General features: G+C 45.2%; 1 protein-coding gene across 3 annotated transcripts; it reads right to left on the reverse strand.

Moving 5' to 3' along the window:
* Window positions 1-845: 845 nt before the first annotated feature.
* On the reverse strand, window positions 846-15,806 carry LOC116737391 (gastrula zinc finger protein XlCGF57.1-like). 3 transcript variants are annotated; one of them, XM_032590511.1, is made up of 3 exons: window positions 15,478-15,806; window positions 14,361-14,881; window positions 1,019-4,733 (listed from the first exon to the last, which is right to left on the reverse strand). In XM_032590511.1, exons 1-3 carry the CDS (start codon window positions 15,578-15,580, stop codon window positions 3,822-3,824), a joined length of 1,536 nt encoding a protein of 511 aa, XP_032446402.1. In that variant the 5' UTR covers window positions 15,581-15,806; the 3' UTR covers window positions 1,019-3,821. The 3 variants fall into 3 exon arrangements, with proteins under 3 accessions (XP_032446401.1, XP_032446400.1, XP_032446402.1); XM_032590510.1 differs by lacking the exons at window positions 14,361-14,881; window positions 15,478-15,806 and adding an exon at window positions 7,589-7,999 and having other exon boundaries at window positions 846-5,254; XM_032590509.1 differs by lacking the exons at window positions 14,361-14,881; window positions 15,478-15,806 and adding an exon at window positions 7,589-7,999 and having other exon boundaries at window positions 846-5,266.
* Between the last annotated feature and the right edge of the window lie 460 nt (window positions 15,807-16,266).

Below are 16,266 nucleotides of genomic sequence, written 5' to 3' on the forward strand. Positions count from 1 at the left end.
AGGAGCGGCTTAAGCAGTTTTTAAAGCTCTACAGTTCACTCTTCACAAATAGCTTTAAGTTTAAATATCAGAAAAAAGAGACAGATAATTAATAACAACGTTTCTGTATTTCAGTAACAAACATTTATATTCACTCAGATTAGTGTCCCTTTAAACAACCTGGTTAAGGTTTGGCTCTTTAAGCTTCTGATATGTGGAGAATTTTCTAACCACAAGGTTAAAGGTCAAGTACAGATGGGTCTTCCAGATGGACAATGGCCCTCAGCAGACCACCATGTTAGTCAGAAAGTCACTGAATGAGAACCACTGAATGAGAAGTCCATGTTCTGAAGCAGCCGTCACAAAAACTCTTAGTTTCACAGTTTTGCCCTTTCGACCTCTGAACACTTTGATGCGTTCAGAGACTCTGGGCTCTCAGCTGTTGAGGGATGATTGCTTCCTGGAGGAGTGGACTGTGTTGAGGTTTTAAATTTTACCCAATTGCCAATGTTTGCCCGCAACGTTTGTAAAGCGCCAGTTCGATGCTAAGAAACGTACCAGATATGACCCGCACTGCAAACAGCCGTCCTCCTCTGCAATGAGAGAAGAGCCAAACGAGGCGACTGTCCATGTTGGTTCAATATTTGGAGTGTGACCAACACGGACTGAGCGGCTTCCTTCACTTCCTCCTCTGCCATTTCTAAAACTACAGGCAGACCACAGTTATAAACAGAGCAGAAAATCCGCGTCATGGTTCATAGTGTAAAATTAAAGCAGAACTAATTTCATCAAGAGGGTTCTTTCTAAGGATCAGGTAAAATATGTTACAGCAATTGGTTTAATTTAAAAATAAAATATTCAACCTCTTAATATGGAATTTGTTGATTTTTAGCAACAATGATTTATTCAAAAACCATAATACTAAGAAATAATAATAGTTATTCTGACAAATAACAGATCAGTAACCAAATATCCCTCAAAAATAATATAAGGTTAGATTTAAATCACTCAGTTTATGTCAGCACAAAACAGAAATAAATAAATGTCCACAAATTTCAGTTCATTTTAATCAGAATAATGTCCACAATAGAGTCCCATAGCCTCATACAACAAAGTCCTGCAATATTCCCTGTTTCAATCCAAAATGAAAAATTCAAGATGACAAAATCCCCCAAAAATGATGAGAAAAAATATTGGTGGCACCAAAAACCTGCAGAAAGAACAAATTCCAGATGTCGTTCTTCCCCCTCGGTGCCGATCCAGTTTCCAGACACACCGTCTGTGGCGCAGGGCGAACCCTGACTGCCGTTTATGTCTTTTCTTTCTCTTCTTCTTGTTTCAAACGTTCATAAAGGCAAATCTCCTGCCGTGCGCGTCTCCCTCGCCGGTTGCGCCGCTTTTTATGCTAATCTCAGCCCAGCATGATGCTGCCCAAAAACCCGTTTTAAACAGTGGAAACTTAGAATCATTCAACAGCCAAGTAACGGAAACTGTTCTACAAAAACTCTGATATATTTACTTTATTTAGTCAAAGGAAAACAAACACAGTGGTTTTGTTACAACTGCTTAGCTTCTACCTCCCAGGTCTGAGTCCAGAGGAGAAAGTCCAGACTGCTCTGGAGGTGACCGACCCAGAGGACATTCACCCCTTCACCCCTTCACACGCCAAGCTTCCTGACTGTGGAGACGAGGCTGCTGTGCACCGGGAATTGAACCAACAAACTCCCACCATCATCCCAGCTGCGAGTCTTCTAACAGCTTTGAGGTGGTTAAATAAGAAGCTTCCAGAAATGTTTCATTTAAAGCTGCATGTCAAGTTTTAACCTCTGTGTATAAAATGCTTCGTGCTGCTTTTCTGTATTTCTATTGTAGAATCTGATTGATTTGCCCACTGCTGTCTTTTCTGGTGTAAAGGTTTAATTTTGTAATTCTCATTTTAGGGAAGATGTTTTTTTTGAAGAAAGCTGTTTGAATCAGTTACTTTAATTACACATTTCATAAGTTCCTTCTTTTATTTTATTCAAACCAACATGAGTGCTTCTTCTGAGGACGTTTTCAGTCGATGCGTTCGGCTCATTTGCTACACTTGGCCACATCAGGTGGAGCATAAAAGCTGCAACGCTCCACCTGTGGAAGTAAATCTGCTGATCCTCACCTGGACTCTGACCCAGTCTCTCTCTAACCTGACCAGGTGACCTACACTCTTCTGCAGATTACACAAAGGCTTCATGTAGGCAGAGCGGGGAAAGGAAACAGTCAAATGGATGTTCAGCCTCTGTTAGCGTGACCATGCTAACTGATGCTAATCAGGATGTTGAGAATTTGTTTTGGGTTTAAGCAGGATTTGCTTAAGACTTATTATTTGGGATATTATAATTTAATATAAGTAACTATTTTAGTTGCAGTTGTTTCATAAATCTAGTTAGCATTTGATAGTTAGCATCTGGTTCAAAACTGACTATTGTGGACCTTTAACAGAATGGACTCTATATCCCATGATGCTTTAGAACTAGTAGAAGAAGAACTTGAGGTTAGAGGAAGAAGTGAACTGAGGACCGTTGGTTTCCGAGAAAAGAGTTATGTTAGCTGAATGCCTAAACTCTGTACGATTCGGTCATCCTTTTTTCACTAAAGTTCACCTGAATAATCCAGCCGATTCCTTTTCCTCTTTGAATTATTCAGATGAACTTTAGTGAAAAAAAAGGATGTTTGGTTCTGATGCAGAACAGAACAGAACCAGAACCAGAACCAGCAGGTTGATCCAGCAGCAGATCTTTAATCTTTCAGTGATTTATAAACTAGCAGCAGATTAAAGTCTCAGTGAAGGAATGTAGAACTAGATGATGTAGAACTGGGTGATGCTAGCATCTAATGAATGAAGGAAATAATTTAACAACATATTCATATATTTAACTTGTATATTTTACCACTAAACAACAGATATATGCAATAAATGAATATTTCTGAGGAATTGTATTAAGTGGAGACACTCATTAAAACTGGTTTTTATTTAGAGCTTTAAATTTTCATAAAGGTGTAGCAGAGATTATATCAGTGACTCTGAACCAAACTAAACATTTACATTTTAGTTTACTGAGAAAAACATGTTAAGCATCAGCACCACTTACAGCTTGGACACATTAAAACGTTTTACACCATATTTCACGTTACGTTTCGCTGTAACTTTGCTGCTCTTAAACAATTTGCCCCCAATAATCAAATGGATTTCCTCCCTCGATCAGAAATAAAACAGGTTCAAGTTCTGTAATATTTTATGAGTCTAAATTGTCTAAATTTAATAATGTGAGAAATAAAAATTTCTGTCTATTCAGTCAGTGTTTCACACAAAAAATGTTAAAATATATATGACGTTCCTTTTTTAATTCAGTATTTTATGAAAATGTAGCCCTTGATGGAAGGAAAGACAGCCCAGCCTCTTCAAGGCAAAACTCAGGATTTTAAGAAAATCACCACTCATCAATGAACTGATAGTCTATCAATGAGATCAATCAACTTTAGTTCAACTCAATCAATAACCTGCATCACAAAATACTTCTGTTGGTTTAATAAAGGGTGAACATTCCTGCATTGTCTTAATATTTATAATTCTTCCTTTGTGGATCTACATGTGATTTTTTACAGCCTGAACTGCCATGAGACTCGATAAATCCTGTTCGTCCACTGCATGGCTTTTTCCATATCTGTCCATTATTGTCTATACAAAGAACATAAAGTGTGCGGACACAAAGGCAGTTTAGAGAGACGGGTAGCCATGTTTTTAGACCGTGGGAGTACCCAGAGAGAGCCCGTTCTTGAAGGGCAGAACAAGCATTTCTTGTTCCCTAAGCAGTTTCTCCTCCAGTGTGGATCCTCATGTGATTTTTTAAGGTGGGTTTTGCAGTAAATCTTCGACCACATACATCACAACCAAATGGTTTATCTCGTCTGTGGATTGTCATGTGACCATTTAAAGCAGACTTCTGAAAAAATCTTCGTCCACAAACGTCACATCCATAAGGTCTTTCTCCTGTGTGACTTTTCACGTGTCTGTTTAGATTTGACTTGAATCGAAATCTTTGCTCACAAACATCACAACTAAACGGTTTGTCTCCTGTGTGGATTCTCATGTGGCAGTTTAAATGAGAATTTTCACTGAATCTTTTCCCACAGACATCACAACCAAACGGTTTATCTCCTGTGTGGATTGCCATGTGACGGTTTAAAGCAGACTTTCCGATAAATCTTTGCCCACAAACATCACAAATAAATGGTTTGTCTCCTGTGTGAACTTTCATGTGACTTTTTAAAGTTGATTTTAACCTGAACTTCTGTTCACAAACATCACAAATAAATGCTTTTTCTCCAGCATGAATTCTGATGTGATTGTTTAAAGTTGACTTATTACGAAATTTTCGTCCACAAAAGTCACAGCTAAACGGTTTGTCTCCTGTATGGACTCTGATGTGTCTGTTTAAACTTGATTTAACTCTAAATTTTTGTTCACAAACCTCACAACTAAATGGTTTTTCTCCTGTGTGAATTTTCATGTGTCGATTTAATTTAGACTTAACTCTGAATCTTTGTTCACAAACATCACACCCATAGGGTTTCTCTCCTGTGTGGCATTTCATGTGTTTGTTGAGATAATCCTTCTTGTTGAAACATTTACCGCAGTCAGGACAACCATACAGCTTCAGACCTGCCTGGACCTCACTGGCTGAGCTTGAAGACGTTGGTGCTGAATGATCGGCCATGTGACTCTGAAGAGAGCGCTTGTTGTTAAACTGCTGGCCACATTCAGAGCAGCTCAGGGATCTGTTGACCCCTGAATCAGGAGTCCTGCTGTCCTTCCACTCATCATCACTGTCTTCAGTTTCAGACCCTGAGTCAGGCTGCTCCACATCATCATCCTCTCCATCATCAGTGACCTCAGGCTCTGAAGAGTCGGCGGCGTCTCTGGGAGTGTTCACATCTTCTGCATCTTCCTCTCCTTCAGTTGTTGCCTTCATCTGCTGAGCTGAGCTGCTGCTTGGCAGTTCATCTTCTGTTTGATGAAGATGAGAGGTCAGAGGTTCCTCTTCATCATCTTCGCTCTTTATGAGAACAGCAATGACTGGAGACCTGGAGGCATCAGCCTCCTCCTTCACGCTGAGCGGCTCCCCCTGCTGGCTGCTCCAGGGTTCCTCTTCTTCCTCCTTCATGTGGACGGGTTCTGGGTGGTTCTGGTCCAGATCAGGACTCGGTTCTTCTTTAACCAGCAGAACCTGCTGAACATCTGCAGGCAGCTCTGAAACAGATTACAGATTATGAACAATTGTAGCTCCTTAATAATTCTGTTATATTTCAAACCCAGAAATGTGTAACTAAATGAATCACATGTATTGATACTCTTTCCCAACAACCTGTGAAGGCAGCAGCTCCTCCTGGTCTCTTAGTCCTTCCTTTTGAAAGTCATTTGATCATTTTCAGCTCCTGCATTTTCTCTCACAGCTGGAAAACTTCAAATTACCTCCAAATCATCCTGAAGTTGTGCTGCTGACGGTAAAAACATCCAGCTGTAGCTCTGTTACTGACATCTTGACTTTTTTCTCTTACAGTTTTAAATTGCTCAGTTTCTTGTACAGGGTTCCCACTGGTACTTAGAAAAACATTCCAAGACTTTTCCATGACTCTCCATGACTTCAGTGTAACTTTCCATGACCCACAAACAGCAAGTTCACAAAGAAAAGTGTGACTGCAGACCGAACGTCACCGAGCTGAACGGGAGCGAACATGAACAGGTGATTCAGACGGGGAGGAAAAATAAATGATGAAAATGTAGAAATGAAGCTCAACAGATAGGCGAGAATCGAAAAGTGTCAAGATATTAACTGAAGAATCATATGATGATGATGTCATAAAAACATACAGCAGTAAATACAAGATTGTACATATGCAGAACTAACAGACAGGAACACACACCACAACACTACTAGTCTTCAACTGGAGGCTTATTTGATGATTAAACAAATATATATTGTTAATAAAATAGAATAATATCCACTGCTGTGTGCACAGAGCATTACCAAAACAAAAACAATTCTCACTGAGGACCAGCTCTTTGCTATCGTTCACAGTAAAGAATCGTTCAGAGGAATCGGATCATTCTTAGGAGGGCGTGGGCCCCCGGCCCTGAGCCAATGTGTGGCCCTGTGCAGTAATCAGCCACTGTTTCCTGTTGCTCTGCCAAGACAAACCAGGTCAGCTCTCTATTTGCACAGTTTACAGTCACCCCAAGTTAATGACTTTTTTCACTATATTTCGCACACACACACACACACACACACACACACACACACACAAATCAGCTAGTCAGGTTTTTTAAAGATCGGTGATCGGCCAATAAATTGCAATCGGTGCACTGCTGCTTTCTTTTTAAAATTGTGATCTGACTGTATGTAACAGAGTTTAGGTTGTAGAATCCCACTTGCTTTATGTATCGGTGCAATGGAGAAATAGCGCCCCCTCTCTGTGTGGCTGCAGGGTTTCCACCAGTAAACCTGCTGAGCTGTTAGAGGTGCTGATGGTTTTAGCAGCAAGAGGGGCCCCTAGGTCAGATTCTGCCCCAGGCCTCATGCAGCCTGGGACCGGCCCTGCAGGATGAGTTCAATCTGCTGCACTGAGCAGAGATGAGCAACAAACTGAGATTTAATTCAATGCTGCTAATGAGGCTTTAGCAGCTCTAACATTTCTGTCTGTTGAGTTTTAATAAGAGCCACAGAAACTGTTTTGGTTGGTTCAGTTTCTCAGATCTCCGCCCTCATTAACTCTGACTAAGTGGACAAAACATTTGGTATGGGTTGGTGCTTCATGTAACCAGAAAAATTATATAAAAATAATAATAAAATAATATAAAACCAGCGTGAAGCTCCTCACCGGCTGAACCTGCATGATGAGGTTAGCGCTGGTTCGTTAACCGCTAACGCTGCGACCAACCGGGACACAGACATGAACTTTACAGCGCAGACAGCGCCACACGCTGGGCAGCGAGATGAGATGGAAACGACGCTCCTCTGAAAGCGACTACAGTTTATTCCTGCGGTTCACATAGAGCTGCGCAACCAGAGCGCAATCCACACTGAGGTAACTTTATCCAGCAGCTGCTGCAGCGCGAGGAAAGGCGCTGAGGCTCCAGCGATGTGATTGGTCCGACTTTAAATGCATAAGCTATAAACCTATCTTCTATAAACGTATCTTTTAGGAATAATTCTGGTCCACCAGTGAAACGCTCAGAGCAAGAGACGCTTGCAATGTGGCTTAAAAAAAAAAAAAAAATCCTAAAAACATAAACAAGAAAGGCTTAGCCTGGCGGTGGGGCCAGTAAAGCATGGCGGGCCACCAGGCCTAATATACTGGGGGAAACCCTGAGTCAGCATCTCTATTTCTGCTAAACAGGATTTTCCTCTGGAGGAGCCTTACCGTAATACACGGTCTATAGGAGAAGCTAAATTCCAGCGCCACATAAAAACCTGAAGCCCCAGAAGCTGAGCTACCAACATGTTCTCCTGGAGAACCCAGCAGCTCCCGGCCTGCAGCTCCCATCCCTGATGAAGAAGGTAAATCTCCAAACCTGATGTGTGCAGCCGATGTTCGGGGCTGAAAGCAGCATCCAGTATTTCGTGTCTCTGCTCCTCTGCTGCATCCAGTCGCTGTTTGACCTGCTGTCTCCACATCTCTGCTAGCTTTTCTCTCTCCAAACTTTCCTTTAACAGTTACTGAGCAGTTCCAGCTGAGCCTCAAACCGTTTCTCTTCTTTCCAGAGTTCACCAACTGCTGCTGTTTCTGTCTTACAGCTTTATTAACTCTCCCGCTGCTGCTCCGTGGACAGAAACCCGAGAAAACACGGAGGACGGCGCTCCAACTGCCGCCATTGTACCGGAGAGAAGCACGAGTCTGCGCACTGGGGTCAAAGGCTGGACCCGCCAATCACGGAGTAGAACACCAGGAAGTCCCGCCCACACAGGGCATCAGCGAGACGCTAACATGTCCGCCATATTGGGACTGAATATGCAAACGTAAATAATGTTAGTAAACACCAAAACTGCTTTTAATGTTCCCCATAGATTTAACATCAAGTTATAGTTTAGTTTTTATTTTTATAAACAAAAACATTTGGAAAGCTTGTAGGTCATTATCTAATTTAGCAGAAAATTGTTTTGATCTTTAAAAAAGATTAAAATCTGATCTCTAAATTAGACTTTGCTCATAAACTTTTGACATGTAAAGAATCTGATCACACAACTCAACATGGATTTGTTGTCTTATTTTATATATTTCTAGTAAAATAGTCAAAAGCATAATAGTCAAAATAAAATGGAAATAGATTTTTTTGTCGGATTAGTTTAAATGACATAGTTAACATTATCCTCATGTCGTTATGACCTCTTCACACAAGATAGATTTGAGGTTACATGTTAGTTTAGTTGTGATGAAAGAAAGAAATAAAATTATGTAAAAGAAATTCTCCTCCATGGGCTGCCACCTTATCGTGGTGGAGGGGTTTGAGTGTCCCAATGATCCTAGGAGCTATGCTGTCTGGGGCTTCATGCCCCTGGTAGGGTCACCCAAGGCAGACAGGTCCTAGGTGAGGGACCAGACAAAGAGCAGCCCAAAGACCCCAATGATGAAGGAAAACTTTGGACTTGGTGTTCCCTCGCCCGGACGCGGGTCACCGGGGCCCCACTCTGGAGCCAGGCCTGGAGGGGGGGCACGATGGCGAGCGTCTGGTGGCCGGGCTTTTACCCATGGAGCCCGGCCGGGCTCAGCCCGAAGAGGAAACATGGGCCCCCCCTCCCATGGGCCCACCACCCGTGGGAGGGGCCAAAGGGGTCGGGTGCAGTGTGGGATGGGTGGCAGCAGAGGGAGGGGACCCTGGCGGTCCAATCCTCGGTTGCAGAAACTGGCTCTTGGGACGTGGAATGTCACCTCTCTGGTGGGGAAGGAGCCGGAGCTAGTGCGTGAGGTCGAGAGGTTCCGGCTAGAAATAGTCGGTCTCACCTCGACGCACGGCTCTGGTTCTGGAACCAGTCTCCTTGAGAGGGGCTGGACATACTTCAACTCTGGAGTTGCCCAAGGTGAGAGGCGTCGGGCAGGAGTGGGCATACTTGTTGCTCCCCATCTCGGCGCCTGTACGTTGGGGTTTACCCCGGTGAACGAGAGGGTAGCATCCCTCCGCCTACGGGTGGGGGGACGGGTTCTGACTGTCGTTTGTGCTTACGGGCCGAACGACAGTTCAGATTACCCACCCTTTTTGGAGTCCTTAGAGGGGGTACTGGAGAGTGCTCCTCCTGGGGACTCCCTTGTTCTGCTGGGGGACTTCAACGCTCACGTGGGCAATGACAGTGAGACCTGGAGGGGCGTGGTTGGGAGGAACGGCCCGCCCGACCTGAACTCGAGCGGTGTTCTGTTGCTGGACTTCTGTGCTCGCCATGGATTGTCCATAACGAACACCATGTTCAAGCATAAGGGTGTCCATATGTGCACTTGGCACCAGGACACCCTAGGCCGCAGTTCGATGATCGACTTTGTCATCGTTTCATCGGATCTGCGGCCGTATGTCTTGGACACTCGGGTGAAGAGAGGTGCGGAGCTGTCCACTGACCACTACCTGGTGGTGAGTTGGCTCCAGTGGTGGGGGCGAAAGCCGGTCAGACCTGGCAGGCCCAAACGTGTTGTGAGGGTCTGCTGGGAACGTCTGGCGGAATCCCCTGTGAGACGGAGCTTTAACTCCCATCTCCGGCAAAACTTCGAACACGTCCCGGGGGAGGTGGGGGACATGGAGTCTGAGTGGACCGTGTTCCGTGCCTCCATTGTCGAGGCGGCCGATCGGAGCTGTGGCCGCAAGGTTGTCGGTGCCTGTCGCGGCGGCAACCCTCGAACCCGCTGGTGGACACCTTCGGTGAGGGATGCCGTCAGGCTGAAGAAGGAGTCCTATCGGGCCTTTTTGGCCTGTGGGACTCCGGAAGCAGCTGATGGGTACCGGCGGGCGAAGCGGCATGCGGCTCGGGCGGTTGCTGAGGCAAAAACCCGGGCGTGGGAGGAGTTTGGAGAGGCCATGGAGAAAGACTTCCGTACGGCTTCGAGGCGATTCTGGTCCACCATCCGGCGTCTCAGGGGGGGGAAGCGGTGCAGCACCAACACTGTTTATAGTGGGGATGGTGTGCTGCTGACCTCTACTCGGGACGTTGTGGGCCGGTGGGCAGAGTACTTCGAAGACCTCCTCAATCCCACCAACATGCCTTCCATTGAAGAAGCTGAGCCTGGGGACTCTGGGTTGGGCTCTCCAATCTCTGGGGACGAGGTCGCCGAGGTGGTTAAAAAGCTCCTCGGTGGCAGGGCCCCGGGGGTGGATGAGATCCGCCCGGAGTTTCTTAAGGCTCTGGATGTTGTAGGGTTGTGTTGGTTGACGCGACTCTGCAATGTCGCATGGACATCGGGGGCAGTTCCCCTGGATTGGCAGACTGGGGTGGTGGTCCCCCTGTTCAAAAAGGGGGACCGGAGGGTGTGCTCCAATTATAGAGGGGTCACACTCTTAAGCCTCCCTGGCAAGGTCTATTCAGGGGTCCTGGAGAGGAGGGTCCGTCGGATAGTCGAACCTCGGATTCAGGAAGAGCAGTGTGGTTTTCGTCCTGGTCGTGGAACGCTGGACCAGCTCTACACCCTCGGCAGGGTCCTGGAGGGTGCATGGGAGTTCGCCCAACCAGTCTACATGTGTTTTGTGGACCTGGAGAAGGCGTTCGACCGTGTCCCTCGGGGAGCCCTGTGGGGGGTTCTCCGGGAGTATGGGGTACCGGGCCCTTTGATACGGGCTGTCAGGTCCCTGTATGACCGGTGTCAGAGTCTGGTCCGCATTGCCGGCAGTAAGTCGGGCTCGTTTCCGGTGAGAGTTGGACTCCGCCAGGGCTGCCCTTTGTCACCGATTCTGTTCATCACTTTCATGGACAGAATTTCTAGGCGCAGGCAAGGTGTTGAGGGGATCCGATTTGGTGGCCTTAGGATCTCATCTCTGCTTTTCGCAGACGATGTGGTCCTTCTGGCTTCATCAGGTCGTGATCTGCAGCTCTCGCTGGAGCGGTTCGCAGCCGAGTGTGAAGCGGCCGGGATGGAGATCAGTGCCTCCAAATCCGAGGCCATGGTCTTGAGCCGGAAAAGGGTAGAGTGCCTTCTCCGGGTCAGGGGGGTGTCCTGCCCCAAGTGGAGGAGTTCAAGTATCTCAGGATCTTGTTCACGAATGAGGGAAGAAGGAAGCGGGAGATCGACAGGCGGATTGGCGCAGCTTCTGCCGTGAAGCGGGCGCTGTACCGGTCCGTCGTGGTGAAGAGAGAGCTGAGCCAAAAAGCGAAGCTCTCGATTTACCGGTCGATCTACGTTCCCACCCTCATCTATGGTCATGAGCTTTGGGTCATGACCGAAAGAACGAGATCGCGGATACAAGCGGCCGAAATGGGTTTTCTCCGTAGGGTGGCTGGGCTCTCCCTTAGAGATAGGGTGAGAAGCTCAGTCATCCGGGAGGGACTCAGAGTAGAGCCGCTGCTCCTTCACATCGAGAGGAGCCAGTTGAGGTGGCTCGGGCATCTGGTCAGGATGCCTCCTAGACGCCTCCCTGGTGAGGTGTTCCGGGCACGTCCCACCGGGAGGAGGCCCCGGGGAAGACCCAGGACACGCTGGAGGGACTATGTCTCTCGGCTGGCCTGGGAACGCCTCGGGATTCCCCCGGAGGAGCTAGAAGAAGTGGCTGGGGAGAGGGAAGTCTGGGCCTCCCTTCTGAAGCTGCTACCCCCGCGACCCGACCTCGGATAAGCGGAAGAAGATGGATGGATGGATGGATGGTAAAAGAAATTTGAATTAACATTAACAAACTCTACTTGTTAAAGTCTAGCAAAGTTAAGATGATTTGCATATGTGTATGTTAACATGATTTCAAAATATACCTTTGATTTTTAAAAATACACAAAAATATGTTTAATCAGAATCCCACAACACCGAGGAGCTCTAATCGATGCAAAAACAGACTACAGTGTTAAAAACATTTCCATAGCTACCAAAGTTAGCAAAGACCAACAAGCATCAAACTCAGAACCTTTTAATCTCTAACAGAACCAGCTGAGCTGCGTTAACATGCCTGAACAGGTGTGATGTCATCACCCAGTAGAGCAGTTTCTACAAAATGTTTAGCGACCTAAAAGCCTGTTTTCATCCACTGATACATCTGAATATGTTGTCATATTGACCTCTGTTCTCTCAGCTCTGAGTCTTGTTGATGCATTTGGTTCCAAGGGACGGTCAGTATGAGACCGGGGAGTTCTGCTGGAGCAAAACATCTGCATCTCAACAGATGTTTCCATCCAAACTCCATGAAAATTTCTAACAAACTTTTAAAATGTCCCATAAAGAAGAAAAAAGAAAATGCTATTAATGCATGTTCCTCCTGGTTTGGGCGGAGTCAACCAGGTGACAGAGCGTGATGTCATCAGATGAAGTTTTGCCTCTGGTAAGACTCAGACCCACCTGAGGATGGGAACGTTCGCTTTATCAGATCGTATTTGTTAAATGTTTCTCCATCTTTAGCACGCCAACTCGGTTTTGGAAAAGTTAAAAAACCGCCTCAAGTGAGCGTAAAAACATTTTTGCGAATTTGAAGAAGTTATTTGGAATTTTGCTGTTTCCGTCGACCTTTTTCTAGTGACTGATTGGTTTCTCTTCTTCTTCAACTTCTGTTTAACAGCAGTTGGACAACAGATTAGTGGAGCATTAGTGCCACCATCTGGTAAGAAGTGTGGACCAAATGTCATAAAAAAGAAAAAAAGTTCAGTGTCTTAAAACTAGAATCTGTCCTGGCAGCCTTATGTCTTGAGTTTTTCTGAAATAGATGTAGCTTTGATTGTTTGTATCTGGTTGAGACACAAATCAGAATAAGACTAAAACTAAATCCTCCCCCAGTGACGGAAAGAAAAACGAACTGATCACTGAATCCAGACTGGAGTCAGAAAAGTCTGTCATGATGATGAAATTAAAATTGTCAACATATAAAGTCTGCGGTTGGCATAAGTCTACCCACATTACAGACAATATAACTATAGACTTTATTTACAAAGGGACAATGTGCAGCTCAAACATGAGCATTTCACCATTTGATGCACTGTAACATATTAGAGAATTGGCTAATTTGCTTCTGCAGTCCATTGACAGATTATAAAATAAATATAAAAAATGAAAGAACAAAACAGCCACTTTAAAAAAAACATCTCTTCTTTCTGTCCTCCATCTTCCTGCTTCACACACTCAGGTTCAATAAAGATCCTACACCCAACATTTAGTGATGTTAGCAGCTCTCTGAAAGCAAGAGACGCTTTGTGAATCATTTTTATCTCATTGAGGTGAAATTCTGGGGGAAAAAACCTAGAATTTCAGAGATTCTAAGAATGTTCCTAAAATGATGTTCTGACAGCTACTTTGTCTGTCAGGATTCTTTTTGAATGTGAGGCCTGGTGCATAAACCTGCTCTCCCAAAACACACATTCTTCAAACACAGGGCCTGGAACTCCCTGTTGTTAAGCTAACTCACACATGAGAATCTATGGCAATAAAATCATAACCATATGTTTCTCTTGGGTGTGAATTCTCATGTGGATGTTTAAACTCGCCTCTTGGTTAAAAGTTTTTCCACAAACATTACAAAAAATATGAATTTTCATGTGTTTTTTTAAAGTTGACTTATCGTTAAAGCTTTTCCCACATATGTCACAGCCAAAGGGTTTCTCTCCCGTGTGGATCCTGAAGTGTTTCCTTAAACTGGAGTTGTCTTTAAATCCTTTCCCACAGACATCACAAACAAAGTGTTTCTGCCCTGTGTGCTTTCCCGTGTGCAGATTCAAGGTGGACTTTCGGCTAAATTTTTGCCCACAAACATCACAACCGAATGGTCTCTCCCCTGTGTGGGTTTTTGTGTGCATATTTAAAGCTGACTTGGCACTGAATTTATGTCCACAAACATCACAGGAATAAGGTTTTTCTCCTGTGTGAATCCGGATGTGTTTGTTTAGAGACGACTTGATGCTGAATTTGTGTCCACAGACATCACAACCAAACGGTTTCTCTCCCGTGTGGACCCTTATGTGACTGTTTAAAGTTGATTTAATGCTGAAACTTTGGCCACACAGATCACAGCTAAACGGTTTCTCTCCAGTGTGAACTCTCATGTGTTTGCTTAGATGACTTTTCTTGTCAAAACTTTTTCCACATTCATCACAGACAAAATATTTCAGAACCTTACGGGCGTTCTTTGGTGGCTCCACAGGTTCCTCCTCTCTAAATAATTTCCTTCCTGCTGAATGATCGGCCATGTGACTCTGAAGAGAGCGCTTGTTGTTAAACTGCTGGCCACATTCAGAGCAGCTCAGGGATCTGTTGACCCCTGAATCAGGAGTCCTGCTGTCCTTCCACTCATCATCACTGTCTTCGGTTTCAGACCCTGAGTCAGGCTGCTCCACATCATCATCCTCTCCATCATCAGTGACCTCAGGCTCTGAAGAGTCGGCGGCGTCTCTGGGAGTGTTCACATCTTCTGCATCTTCCTCTCCTTCAGTTGTTGCCTTCATCTGCTGAGCTGAGCTGCTGCTTGGCAGTTCATCTTCTGTTTGATGAAGATGAGAGGTCAGAGGTTCCTCTTCATCATCTTCGCTCTTTATGAGAACAGCAATGACTGGAGACCTGGAGGCATCAGCCTCCTCCTTCACGCTGAGCGGCTCCCCCTGCTGGCTGCTCCAGGGTTCCTCTTCTTCCTCCTTCATGTGGACGGGTTCTGGGTGGTTCTGGTCCAGATCAGGACTCGGTTCTTCTTTAACCAGCAGAACCTGCTGAACATCTGCAGGGAACACAGAAACACTTTATGTACATAATGAACAACTGTCTCGCCTCTAAAACTTAGATCATCTGCAGCACGTTTCTGAACATCAACAGCTTGCCATAGAGTCACATCAGATCCTCTCTGAGCTTCTTTGAGGAGGTAAAGAGACATAGGTCACCTCCTATGGCAAGCAGTGTTAACATTTAATAACAGAAGAAGAAATTCTCAACCAATTTTGAATAAATTAATTCTTACAAGCTACAAAGAAGTTTTCTATCTAAACGCTATTCCACCCAGAAAAACGTTCTAGATAATCGAATATCGATAACTTTAACTTTGAATCACAAAAAATTATTTCATTTGTCCAGGATTAATATCAAAATTAGATACAAGTGTATTCTAGATTAAGCAGCCTCCTTCCTCCTCATGATGCTGAATTTGTGTCCACTGACATCACATCCAAACGGTTTCTCTTCCGTGTGGACCCTTATGTGACATCACGACCTTTTACCGTAATGCACCTTGAACAGGCGAGGATACATTTTATCAGTGAGCTAACCAGCAGCTCCCGGCCTGCAGCTCCCATCCCTGATGAAGAAGGTAAATCTCCAAACCTGATGTGTGCAGCCGATGTTCGGGGCTGAAAGCAGCATCCAGTATTTCGTGTCTCTGCTCCTCTGCTGCATCCAGTCGCTGTTTGACCTGCTGTCTCCACATCTCTGCTAGCTTTTCTCTCTCCAAACTTTCCTTTAACAGTTACTGAGCAGTTCCAGCTGAGCCTCAAACCGTTTCTCTTCTTTCCAGAGTTCACCAACTGCTGCTGTTTCTGTCTTACAGCTTTATTAACTCTCCCGCTGCTGCTCCGTGGACAGAAACCCGAGAAAACACGGAGGACGGCGCTCCAACTGCCGCCATTGTACCGGAGAGAAGCACGAGTCTGCGCACTGGGGTCAGAGGCTGGACCCGCCAATCACGGAGTAGAACACCAGGAAGTCCCGCCCACACAGGGCATCAGCGAAACGCTAACATGTCCGCCATATTGGGAGGGTCATGAAAACAACTGTAGTAAGTAGAGAATCAGTCATTTTATCCGATTTAAAGAGAAGGACCTCGCTGCAGCAAACAGAAAGGGGCGGGGACGGACCTTTCCGTCAGTCCCATACCTTATTTGGAAATGGGACTATTGCATTCCGGAAATGAAGGGGGCGCTATTTTCATAATCACTAGTATAAATACCTTAAGACGCGGAGTTAAGAGGAACAGAAGAAGAAAGAAAGAAGTTTGAGGTTCTTCCTCTGGTGTTCTGCACACGATCAACAATGCAAAACTCACAAAGTCAACAAAAGGTATTTTTACCTTCTTAAATTTTTTCACATAGTAAATCAATACGCTTTTCTAGATTA

This window comes from Xiphophorus hellerii, chromosome 18 (assembly GCF_003331165.1).
Source record: "Xiphophorus hellerii strain 12219 chromosome 18, Xiphophorus_hellerii-4.1, whole genome shotgun sequence".
Taxonomy (NCBI): domain Eukaryota; kingdom Metazoa; phylum Chordata; class Actinopteri; order Cyprinodontiformes; family Poeciliidae; genus Xiphophorus; species Xiphophorus hellerii.

Bases quoted from the DNA above. Each gene is read 5' to 3' on its own strand.
- LOC116737391 (XM_032590509.1), bottom strand. From the start codon at position 7,691: ATGTGGAGACAGCAGGTCAAACAGCGACTGGATGCAGCAGAGGAGCAG. The intron at 5,267-7,588 runs GTTTGGAGATTT...AATCTGTTTCAG, and splicing joins ACATCGGCTGCACACATCAG to AGCTGCCTGCAGATGTTCAG.